Consider the following 12,698-nt stretch of genomic DNA (forward strand, 5'->3'; position numbering starts at 1 on the left):
GTGTGTGACCCCATAGACCGCAGCCCACCAGGTTCCGCCATCCCTGGGATTCTCCAGGCAAGAACACTGGAGTGGGTTGCATTTCCTATTACTCACTTAATACCATTGTATGAATGGTCAACAGAAAAATAATGGAACTCTGTATCACTAAAACTAGAAAAACCTGTAATTACTTTTTAAAATCCAGATGCAAATCAGAATTATCTTTAAATATTTTGAAAAATACAAATACTCAGGTATTGCTTTTTTTCTCCAGAACTCCAGATATGTTTCTAATGAGCAGCCATATTTAAAACCAGCTGGATCTAGTTTGTTTTACTTTCTTTATTTCATTTTCAGTGCTCCCATTTCATTTAATTTATGTACTCCAGTTTCTCCATCTCTCTCTCTTTTTTTTTGATGTCTTTCTCAGACTTTATCAAGGGTAGTAGAAAAGCTCTTGTATACATATATAAAAACATGTGTAACATATTACATTACAATCATAATATATAAACATATTTTAAAAAGATTTTCTCTGTGGCTGCTGTAGTATTATGCAATCTCTTCGCATCACACCTCACATTTAGACTATCTCCTGGCTCTATTCTCTACCCCCATGCCCTTTACATCTATCTCAGGAACTCGAGGACATCCCCTTTCAATCAGTTCTCGTTCCATTTGAGAATCAGACAGGGAAGCATAAATTTAGAGTGGGCAGATTAGGAAGAAGGGAACCTCTAGAACTATTAAACAAGATAATTTTCTAATAACCTGTATGATAATCATTGGTAACTATAATTTCTCTAAAGATAGCAAGTTTGGCCCTTTTAAGCAACTTCAAAATTATTTAGCAAGGCCACTAATAAACGGAAAGAGTTAACTAAGAATAGCCACATTACAACACTTGGAAGTAGTTTATACTTAAGCAATAATGTTCAAACAAAGTATATGAAGAGGATCAGCAATTTTGGGTGAAAACCAGCTTTAAATATAGTTGGTTTTCCCCTAATCCAAGTAAGAGAAGTAAAAAGAGTATAGTCATCAGGAAACCACAGGTAACCTAGAAGCAGCTTCATTCCAAGGCTTATAATGCTTAGGGACGTCTTAAATTAGAACTATTCCAAAGAAAATTTAAATTTCTACTTGGAAATATGAAGGCACACCCTACTTTTAGATAGAATCTGACCCAACATAGTAAGAAAGCAAATTCTCCTCAAATTACTCTACATAAAAATAGAAACAGGATTTAAAAAAATTAGATAAACTGATTTTACAGATTACATGTAAATAAAGAAAACATATCAAGATAGCCAGGAAATTCTCCAGAAGAAGGTTAATGAGGGAAGTGAGGAAAGTCAATCCATAAAAATAATTAAATATATTATAAAACTACCATAATTAAAACAGATTTGTAGTGGCATTTATAGACACATCAATGGAATATAGTAAAGAATACAAAATGAAAGTGAAAGTCGCTCAGTCGTGTGTCTGACTCTTTGCAACCTGATGGATTATACAGCCCATGGAATTCTCCAGGCCAGAATACTGGAGAGGGTAGCCTTTCCCTTTTCCAGGGGATCTTCCCAACCTAGGGATTGAACCCAGAACTCCTGCATTGCAGGCAGATTCTTTATCAGCTGAGCTACAAGGGAAGCCCTAAGATACTTAATATTGTTAAATTATAGGATCTTGCCTCCTCTTGTTGGGTCCAAGAACAAATCCAGCGGGTGGCATTTTACAGAACCAGAGCAGAGGGAGGGAGTGTCTCATTTAAAACAACAAAAGGATAGCCAAGTCGGATAAATAAGCAAAGCTAAGAACCCATGGGCTTCCCTGGTGGCTCAGAGGTTAAAGCATCTGCCTCCAATGCGGGAGACCCGGGTTCGATCCCTGGGTCGGGAAGATCCCCTGGAGAAGGAAACGGTAACCCACTCCAGTATTCTTGCCTGGAGAATCCCATGGACGGAGAAGCCTGGTAGGCTACAGTCCACGGGGTCGCAAAGAGTCGGACACGACTGAGCGACGGAATGGAATGGAATGGAATGGAATGGAAGAACCCATGGAGAACTCCATCTGAGAACCATGAAAGGGAATTTTGGGAGGGGGAGAGCAAGACAGAAAGAGGAGAGAGAGAGAGAGAGTGAAACACACACACACACACACACAGAACAAGCATTACCAGGCAAAAAGGATACAGAAGATATAAAGTGGAGTATGACGCTAAGACAGAGAGAACTGCAAACATGAGAGTAGAAATAAGTTTAAAGTACATTATTCAAGATGACTTTGAATACATAAATTGCAATACACTGAAGGAAGGCTAACCAGGGTTCTGAAATTGTACTAGCTGGGTGAAATTGGGTAAGTAAATTAGATCTGTGAGTTTTAATTTCCTTGACTGTAAATACGGTGAATTAAAATCACTTCAGACTTGAATGTGTTTGAATGACATAACACACACACACACACACATACAAAACATATGGCAAATAACTTCTCCTGAGCCATAAATGGCAATATTGCTGTAAGTATTAATAATGGATGGTCTTATTTATAGATTTATTAACCAGGAAATGACAGCTGGGTGTGCCAGTCAAGTTTAAAGAACCAGAGAAAGAATGGATCCTTGGCAAGGAGATGAAAAGATGCAGGGGTTTTTACTTATTGATTTCAATACTGCATTACATAGAAGGGAGATAGTAAAGAGACTGTGCTTAGATCAACTCCCCTATTCCCGTGGCAAAAGGTGAGAATTGTGGCCCTCAAAAAGGGTGGTGGTCTTCCCTAGTTATGCTAGTTGTCTAGTTAGTTGTGAGAAGAACCTGGCACTGAGAACACCGGCCGGAGTCTTGCACTGTGACAAGAAAGTGCTGCTCTGCTCTTTCAACTTTGGGGCATCTCTGTACATACTATTTGCTCACCACTACCATCTATGCTTCAACTGTTCCAGCCTCTGGTCCCTGCTGAGGAGCTGTTATAGCTGGTGGGATGCAGCTCTCCTTCTACCTAAGCTGAGGGCTCCAAACTGATCAAAAGTTTCTCCTTTTTCCTCAAAAAACTAATTTTACCTTTCCATGGTATGTGTAGTTTGAATTAGGACTTGGTAGCTCATCTTTTATCGGAGAAGGCAATGGCAAGCCACTCCAGTACTCTTGCCTAGAAAATCCCATGGATGGAGGAGCCTGGTAGGCTGCAGTCCGTGGGGTTGCTATGGGTCGGACACGACTGAGCGACTTCACTTTCACTTTTCACTTTCACACATTGGAGAAGGAAATGGCAACCCACTCCAGTGTTCTTGCCTGGAGAATCTCAGGGATGGGGGAGCCTGGTGGGCTTCCGTCTATGGGGTCACACAGAGTCGGACACGACTGAAGTGACTTAGCAGCAGCTCATCTTTTATGGTAGAATTAGCCACCTATTTTATATGTCCATTGCTGAACAGTGAACTATTTGAGGGCGGAGACATTGTCTTACTCATATTTAAGGCCACCATACCTCATAGCCACTTGCTATGGTGGCTCAGATAGTAAACCATCTGCCTGCAGTTCAAGAGGCCCAGGTTCAATCCTTGGGTAGGGAAGATCTCTTGGAGGAGAAAATGGCAACCCACTCCAGTATCTTGTCTGCAGAATTCCATGCACAGAGGAGACTTGGTGAGCTACAGTTCATAGGGTCGGAAAGAGTCAGACCCAACCGAGCGACTAACACTTTCACTTTCTTCTATAACTTTTGTACATAAAAAAACCTCACCTCCTTTACTCATGTGTCTATCCCTTCAGTAACTATACAACTTCACATCTACCTAACCTTCTGATATGCATACAAAGTAAAAGACATTGCCAAGTTCACTAATGAGAAAATCATTACATTAAAGGACACTGTAACATCTTTACATGCTTGCTCTTTAGTCTCAATATCTAAAATTGGGTGTCTGAGTCAAAGTTAGTTCTGCTTTGCAGATCTAGCCATTTTGGATTTGGGGCATGAATGGGAGACTGTGAATAGTAACAGAAAGCCTCGCTTAAGTCATGATTCTAAATTGTGTGCTATAGTCCTGTTTTACCAGAGAGCTCAGCATTGAGAATTAGTGGCAGTGACTTATCTATATGATTAGTGAGGGACAAGTAACAAGTAATAGCCTTTTCTCTTTAGTTTTGGGCCCTGGGCATTATGTTGAGCAATTACATGGGAAGCCAATTCAAGAGAGACTTTTCAAAGAAAAGTATTTTTTTCCAATTGAAAGAACATGAGGTAGTACATTTCCATAATGAGGTTTTCACAATATATTATCTGGCATAATAAGCCAAAGTAGATTAAATTTCTTTAAATTTTATTTCAGGATACAATTAATTGAATAGAAAATTCCTGTGGGAGACATAAAAAAATGAGCCTTTGTGCAAATTCAGCTAACACTCACCAGTAGGAAGCAGCAGGTAATGGAAAAGTAGATGAGATCCCAGAGCAAAGCAGAGAGCCAATAAGTCAGTAAATAGACTCCACTCACAAACTGGATTTGCTTTGCATTACTGGCTCTCTCAGTCACTGTCTGAAGGCAAAAACTACCGATCACAACAGCCAGGCCAAAAGCCAAACATACTACTATTTGTGATCCACTTGTAGGCCTATGGAAAATGAAATAAAAGATGGAATAAATAACAAAATAAAAGTATAAAATGCTAATTTCAGTCGTTATTTTCAACTATACATTGCCACTTAACAAGGGTATGTATTAAGGCTCAACTCCAGAAAAAGGAAAGTCAATCATACATACACTATGTTAGAATCATAACGAGGGAGAGGTTGAGGCTTGTTGGAGACTTTAATGGAAGCATTGGGGCCAGAAAGTGACATGAAAAGAACATTGTCAAACACTGCTAGGGATGTTGCAGCTGAATGGTATGCCTCATTATTGAAAAAAATAGTAAATACTGTATTGTTTTTCTCAACCTCAATGGAAAATGCAGTCAGGGAGAAGTCACGATACTCTTTACTTTCCTTTATGTATTTCATTACATTACCTAGAATAAAGAAAGAAATTGATTAGTCAGTATGTAATAAGTCACCTACTACTTATGTCAAAGTGGAAAGACCAAAACTTTTTCCCATTGTCTCTTCCCTTTCCAATTCCCACAATAGATACTTCAAATCTCAAGAATTCTGCACCATCAGTAATCCCTACTATAAGCTTACAACTTGAAAAAACAGTAAACTAGAATTTCTAGCTCTATTCTTGTCTAAAACAAACATAGTTGGTTTTTTTTTTCTTCAAAATTGTTTTGGTTCTTCTAGGTCATTTACATTTCCTCATACATTTGAGGATTGACTTGTCCATTTCAGCAAAAAAGTCTGAAATTTTGATAGGAATTGCGTTGACTGTATAGATCCATTTGGGGAAATTTTCTATCTTAATGATATTCAGTATTTCCAATCCATGATATGGAATATCTCTTTATGTATCTAGAACTTTAATTTTCCTCAGAAGTATTTATAACTTTCAGTGTACAAGTCTTGCACCTCTTCTTACATTTATTCGTATGTACATTATTCTTTTCGATGCTGTTGTGAGTTTTGGCAATCTGAGTTCTCACCCCACCCCTTTAATCTTTCATCTAAGTTCAGTTCAGTTCAGTTCAGTCGCTCAGTCGTGTCCGACTCTCCGCAACCCCATGAATCACAGCACGCCAGGCCTCCCTGTCCATCACCAACTCCCGGAGTTCACTCAAACTCATGTCCACAGAGTTGGTGATGCCATCCAGCCATCTCATTCTCTGTCGTCCCCTTCTCCTCCCGCCCCCAACCTTTCCCAGCATCAGAGACTTTTCCAGTGAGTCAACTCATCGCATTAGGTTAGATTTTTAAAATTCCAGTCTGAGAAACCTCTGCCTTTTGATTGGATTGTTTAATGTATTTATATTTAATATAATTACTGATATTCTAGTATTTATAACTGACATTTTGCTTTGTGTTTTCTATATGTCTTATCTCCTTTTTGTTCTTCTATTATGCAAGTATGCATTTTGTGTTAAATATATATTTTATAGTGTACCAGCTGTTGGTATCAATAATATATGGACCATGGTCAGCAAAGTGATGTCACTGCTTTTTAATATGCTGTCTAGGTTTATTATAGCTTTCCTTCCAAGGAGCAAACGTCTTTTAATTTCAAGACTGCAGTCACCATCCACAGTGACTCTGGAGCCCAAGAAAATAAAATCTGTCACTGCTTCCACTTTTTCTATTTTCTGTTTTACTATTTCACTTTTCCAATTTGCTGTGAAGTAACGAGAGAGATGCCATGATCATTTTTTTTTGAATGTTGAATTCAAGCCAGCTTTTTCACTCTCCTCTTTTACCCTCTTCAAGAGCTTCTTTAGCACCTCTCAATTTCTACCATTAGAGTGGTAGAATCTGCGTTTGTTGATATTTCTCCTAGCAATCCTGATTCCAGCTTGTGATTCAGCCAGCTTGGCATTTCACACGGTGTATTCTGTATAGAAGTTAAATAAGCAGGGTGACAATATACAGCCCTAACATACTTTTTCCCCAATGTGAACCAGTTAGTTGCTCTATGTCTGGTTCTAACTCTTACTTCTTGACCTGCATACGACTTTCTTAGGAGACAGGTAAGGTGGTCTGGTACTCCAACTCTTTAAGAATTTTCCAAAGTTTGTTGTGATCCACAGTCAAAGGCTTTAGCATAGTCAATGAACCAGAAGTAGATGTTTTTCTGTAATTCCCTTGCTTTCTCTCTGATCAAATGAATGTTGGCAATTTGATCTCTGGTTCCTCTGCCATTTCTAAACCCAGATTGTTCACCTGGAAGTTCTTGGTTCATGTACTGCTGAAGCCTAGCTTAAAGGATTTTGAGCATTACCTTGGTCTCATGTGAGATGAGTGCAATTTTTTGGTAGTTTGAACATTCTTTGACATTATTCTTCTTTGGGATTGGAATGAAAGCTGATGGTTTCCAGTCCTGTGGCCACTGCTGAGTTTTCTAAATTTGCTCACATATTGAGTGTAGCATTTCAATAGCACATCACCTTTTAGGATTTGAAATAGCTCAGCTGGAATTCCATCACCTCCACTAACTTTATTTGTAGTAATTCTTCCTAAGGCCCACTTGAATTCATACTCCAAGATATCTGGCTCTAGGGGAGTGATCACACCATCGTGGTTATCTGGGTCATTAAGATCTTTTTTGTATATTTCTTTTGTGTATTCTTGCCACCTCTTTTTAATCTCTTCTGCTTCTGTTTGATTCTTACCATTTCTGTCCTTTATCATGCCCATCTTTGCATGAAATATTCCCTTGATATCTCCAATTTTCTTGAAGAGATGTATAGTCTTTCCCATTCTGCTGTTTTCCTTTATTTCTTTGCATTGTTCATTTAAGAAAACCTTTTAATCTCTCCTTGCTATTCTCTGGAACTCTTCATTCAGTTGGGTTATTTTTCCCATTCTCCCTTGCCTTTCACTTCTCTTCTTTCCTTTCCTCGGCTATTTGTAAAGCCTCCTCAATCAACCACTTTGACTTCTTGCATTTCTTTTCCTTTGGGAGGGTTTTGATCACTGCCTCATGTACAATGTTATGAACCTTCATCCATAGTTCTTCAGGAACTCTGTCTACCAGATCTAATCCCTTAAATCGAATTCATCACCTCCACTGTGTAATCACAATGGATTTGATTTAGGTCATACCTGAATGACTTAGTGGTTTTTCCTACCTTCTTCAATTTAAGTCTGAATTTTGCAGTAAGAAGCTCATGGTCTGAGCCACAGTCAGCTCTAGGTCTTACTGCTGAGTGTACAGAGCATCTCCTGCTTCTACTGTAATATGTTGTTTAGTGGTGTTTGATTTTGAGCCTTCTGAAAAGAATATAAAATTTTAAGTAGGCTTTTTATTATTTTTTGCCAATTCAACACTCTACTTCTAATATTCATCCATGCTGTTTTGGGTAAATTTTATGTTTTTTATTACTATATGATATGTCATCATGTGAATATATCCAAATTTAAAAATTTTCTTTTTAATGACCTTTTTTTAGTTAATATTATTTTCCTCCTTTGCTTTCAAGATTTCCTTTTTGGCTTTTACCAGTTAAATTATGTTGTTTTAGGTGTGATTATTTTTCAGTTTACCATACTTAAAATTCATTAAACTTCTTGGAGGTGAAGATTTAATGTTTTCCATTATCTTTGGGAAGTCTTCAGTCATTATTTCCTCAAATGCTTTTCTGCCCTTTTATCAGTCTCTTTGCCTCCTGGTTCTCCCATTATGCCCATGTTGGCATGCTTGATGTCGTTCCATGTCTCAGAAGCTGTTCCTTCCTATCTTTCTGTTTCACAGATTGGATAATCTTTGTTCAGTTCAATTCAGTTCAGTCGCTCAGTTGTGTCTGACTTCTTCAGTTTAGCAATTCATTTTTCTGCCAATTCAAATCTATCATTGGGTCCCTCTGGTGAAATTTTCATTTCAGTTATGTTTTCCAGCTACAGAATTTCCATTTGAAAATTTTATTTATATTTCTTCATTAAAATTTTCTTCTTGGAGAGATGAAGTTGTCATACATTCCTTTATTTTTTAAACATATTTCCTTCAGTATGTTGAAAATATTTGTAATAGCTGATTTTTAGTCTTGATGCTTTCAAAATGTGGTCCTGGAGGACTCTTGGGAATCCCTTGGACAGTAAGATCAAACCAGTCAGTCCTTAAGAAAATCAACTCTGAATATTCATTGGGAGGACTAATGCTGAAGCTCAAGCTCCAATACTTTAGCAACCTGATGTGACAGCTGACTCTTTGGAACAGACCCTGATACTGGGAAAGATTGAGGGCAGGAGAAGAAGGGGGTGACAGTGGATGAGATGGTTGGATGGCATCATCAACTCAGTGGACATGAGTTTGAGCAAACTCTCAGAGATAGTGAATGTCAGGGAAGACTGGTGTGCTGCAGTCCATGGGGTCACAAAGAGTTGGACATGACTGACTGCACAACAAATAGTCTCTGTATACTAAGTTCAACATTTCCCTTTCCTCAAGTATATTTTCTACTGGCTCTCTTTTCCCCAGCATATGGGTACACTCTTCTGTTTCTATTTTAGTTTTCTGGGACTGTCAAAATAAAGTACCATAGCCTGGGTGACTTAGAAATGTGTTTTTTCACAGTTCTAGAGGCTAGAAGTCCAAGATCAAGGTGTTGGCGGGGTGGGTTTCTTCTGCGATCTCTCTCCCGGGGTCATAAATGGCTTCCTTGTTCGTGTGCTTTCACATGGTCTTTCCTCTACGTATGTATATCCATGTCCTTATTGGTTCTCAGCCTTCGGCTAAGATTGAGTTTAATTTCAGCCTTTCAAAAGGAGACCAGTCACTGGATAAAGGTCTGCTCTAATAATCTCACTTTAAATTAATTAAATAAATAAATTAATTCTTTTTTTGTTCTCTCTGAAACTGCAATACTTTGGCCACCTCATGTGACGAGTTGACTCACTGGAAAAGACTCTGATGCTGGGAAAGGTTGGGGGCGGGAGGAGAAGGGGACGACGGAGAATGAGATGGCTGGATGGCATCACCGACTCTGTGGACATGAGTTTGAGTGTACTCCGGGAGTTGGTGATGGACAGGGAGGCCTGGCGTGCTGTAATTCATGGGGTCGCGGAGAGTCGGACACGACTGAGCGACTGAACTGAACTGAACTGAAAGTCTCTTGATGAAAGTGAAAGAGGAGAGTGAAAAGTTTGGCTTGAAGCTCAACATTCAGAAAACTAAGATCATGGCATCTGGTCCCATCACTTCATGGGAAATAGATGGAAAACAGTGGAAACAGTGTCAGACTTTATTTTTTGGGGCTCCAAAATCACTGCAGATGCTGATTGCAGCCATGAAATTAAAAGACACTTACTCCTTGGAAGGCAAGTTATGACCAACCAAATAGTATATTAAAAAGCAGAGACATTACTTTGCCAACCAAGGTCCGTCTAGTCAAGGCTATGGTTTTTCCTGTGGTCATGTATGGATGTGAGAGTTGGACTGTGAAGAAAGCTGAGCGCCGAAGAATTGATGCTTTTGAACTGTGGTGCTGGAGAAGACTCTTGAGAGTCCCTTGGACTGCAAGGAGATCCAACCAGTACATTCGAGAGGAGATCAATCCTGGGTGTTCATTGGAAGGACTGATGCTAAAGCTGAAACTCCAATACTTTGGCCACCTCATGCGATTAGTTGACTCACTGGAAAAGACTCTGATGCTGGGGTGGGAGGAGAAGGGGACGACAGAGAATGAGATGGCTGGATGGCATCACTGACTCTATGGACATGAGTTTGAGTGAACTCTGGGAGTTGGTGATGGATAGGGAGACCTGGCGTGCTGTGATTCATGGGGTCGCAGATAGTCGGACATGACTGAGCGACTGAACTGAACTGAACTGAATATATATACTTAATATACTTTGTTATTGAAGTTTAGTTGACTTACAATGTTTCACAGCAACGTGACTCAGTTGTACATATATGCATATAATATTTTTCATATTATTTTCCATTATAAGTTATGGCAAGATATTGACTACAGTTGCTTGTGCTCTATAGTAAACATTCGCTGCTCGCTGTGTATCTATGTTTTTAAATTAGAAATCTACCTTTCTATTCATAGTAAGGCAAACAAGTGGAATCAAATGTTAAATTGTTTAGCTAGGCAGAAATTCATAAGTTTTATAAAATACACATATTATACATACTAAATACATGTGTGTATATATAAACAAGAACACAAAAGTTTTTCTACTATGCTTGATAAAGGCCCAAGAAAGGACATCAAAAAAAGAGACAAGAAATGAAGGAATTGGAAAACATAAATGAAATGGGATGGGAGCACTGAATATGAAATAGAAAAAGTGGAACAAACTAGATAAAAGTAAAAGGTAATCATATAGTCCAGTTGTTGTTATACATGGCTGCTCATTAGAAAAACATCAGGATCTTTGGAGACAAAAGCAGTAACTGGACATTTGTAGTTTTCAAAAAATTCCAAGGTAATTCTGATATGCATCTGGATTTTAAAAAGTGATTACAGGTTTTTTTTTTATTAAATGTTAGTTTTGGTGATATACAATTCTATTATTTTCTACTGACCAATCATGATACAATTGTATTAAGTGAATAATATTAATAGTGATATAATCACAATAATAAAAGATGTTTATCAGCTTTCACAATCAATAGCCAGACTGAAAAATAAAAGATAATTATATTGCAAGCCATAATGGGAACATGATTAATCTAATGATATAGAATAATTACATACAATTTGGGGGGTTAAGTAGAGTGATGTGGTATGTGCTAAGCTGCTTCAACTGTGTCCAACTCTTAGCAACCCCATGGACTGTAGCCCACCAGGCTCTTCTGTCCATGGGATTGCCATTTCCTACTCCAGGGGATCTTCCTGACTCAGGGATCAAATCCATGTCTCTTATGCCTCCTGCAGTGGCAGGTGGGTTCTTTACAACTAGAATGACATTGGAAGCCCTAATTATTGATAAGTATCATCCTATTACACTTTTCTTAATTGTTTTGAGTTTATTTTGTGTAAGTTTTTTCCTTCTCTTGTGTTTTCTGCCTGAAGAAGTTCCTTTAGCATTTGCTTTAAAACAGGTTTGATGCTGAATTCTCTTAACTTTTGCTTGTCTGGAAAGCTTTTGATTTCTCCATCAAATCTGAAGAAGAGTTTTGCTGGATAGAATATTGTTGGTTGTAGCTTCTTCACTTTCATCACTTGTCATTCACTTCTGGCTTGTAGAGATTCTGTTGAGAAATCAGTTATTAACCTGATGGGAGTTCCATTGTATGCTATTTATCATTTTTCCTTTGTTGCTTTTACTATATTATCTTTGTATTTATATTTTGTCAGTTTGACTACTATGTGTCAGTGTTTCCCTCCGTGGTTTTATCTTGTCTGGGACTCTCTTGTCCTGGACTTGGCTTACTATTTCCTTTCCCATGTTAAGGAAGTGTTCAGCTACTATGCCTTCAAATATTTTCTCAAGTCCTTTCTCTCTCTCTTCTTCTTCTGGGGCCCCTATAATGTGATTGTTGGTGCATTTAATGTTGTTCCAGTCATCTCATAAGCAGTCTTCATTTCTTTTCATCTTTTTCCCCCTATATTCTGTTCCGTGGCAGTGTTTTCCACCATTCTGCCCTCCAGGTCACTTCTCCATTTTTCTGCCTCAGTTATTCTGTTATTGATTCCTTCTATTATTCATCTCTATTTGTTTGTTCTTTAGTCCTTGAAGGTCTTTGGTAAACATTTCTTGCATCTTCTCCATTCTGTTTCTGAGATCCTGGATCATCTTCACTATCATGATTCTGAATTCTTTTCTTGTAAGGTTGCTTATCTCCATTTCATTTAATTGTTGTTCTGGGGTTTTATCGTATCCCTTCATCTGGGACATAACTCTGCTTTTTCATCCTGATTAACCTTCTGTAATGTGGTTTTTGGTCTAACACTGTGGAATTGTGGCTCTTCTGGCTTCTTCTGTCTGTCCTTTGGTGGATGAGGCTAAGAGGTGAGTGTGATCTTCTGGATGGGAGGGACTGGTGGTAGGAAAAACTGGGTGTTGCTCAATAAAGCTTTAACACAATTATCTGCTGATGGGTGTAGTTGTGTTCCCTTTCTGTTAATTGTTTGACCTGGGGCGACCCAGCCCTGGGGTCTATGGGCTCTATG

General features: G+C 38.5%; 1 protein-coding gene across 1 annotated transcript in view; it reads right to left on the bottom strand.

Moving 5' to 3' along the window:
- The window catches only part of LOC129545010 (phospholipid-transporting ATPase ABCA3-like), a 241,795-nt gene that overhangs the window by 76,883 nt on the left and 152,214 nt on the right, over nt 1-12,698 (bottom strand). The window contains exons 19-20 of the mRNA XM_088833045.1: nt 4,754-5,000; nt 4,400-4,604 (exon numbers count right to left, since the gene is read on the bottom strand). Coding sequence (XP_088689171.1) covers nt 4,400-4,604; nt 4,754-5,000 — 452 coding nt within the window. The remainder of the gene's footprint in view (nt 1-4,399; nt 4,605-4,753; nt 5,001-12,698) is intronic.

This window comes from Moschus berezovskii, chromosome 27, assembly GCF_049115385.1.
Source record: "Moschus berezovskii isolate FMDL1 chromosome 27, NW_MosBer_1.0, whole genome shotgun sequence".
In the NCBI taxonomy this organism is placed as follows: Eukaryota; Metazoa; Chordata; class Mammalia; order Artiodactyla; family Moschidae; genus Moschus; species Moschus berezovskii.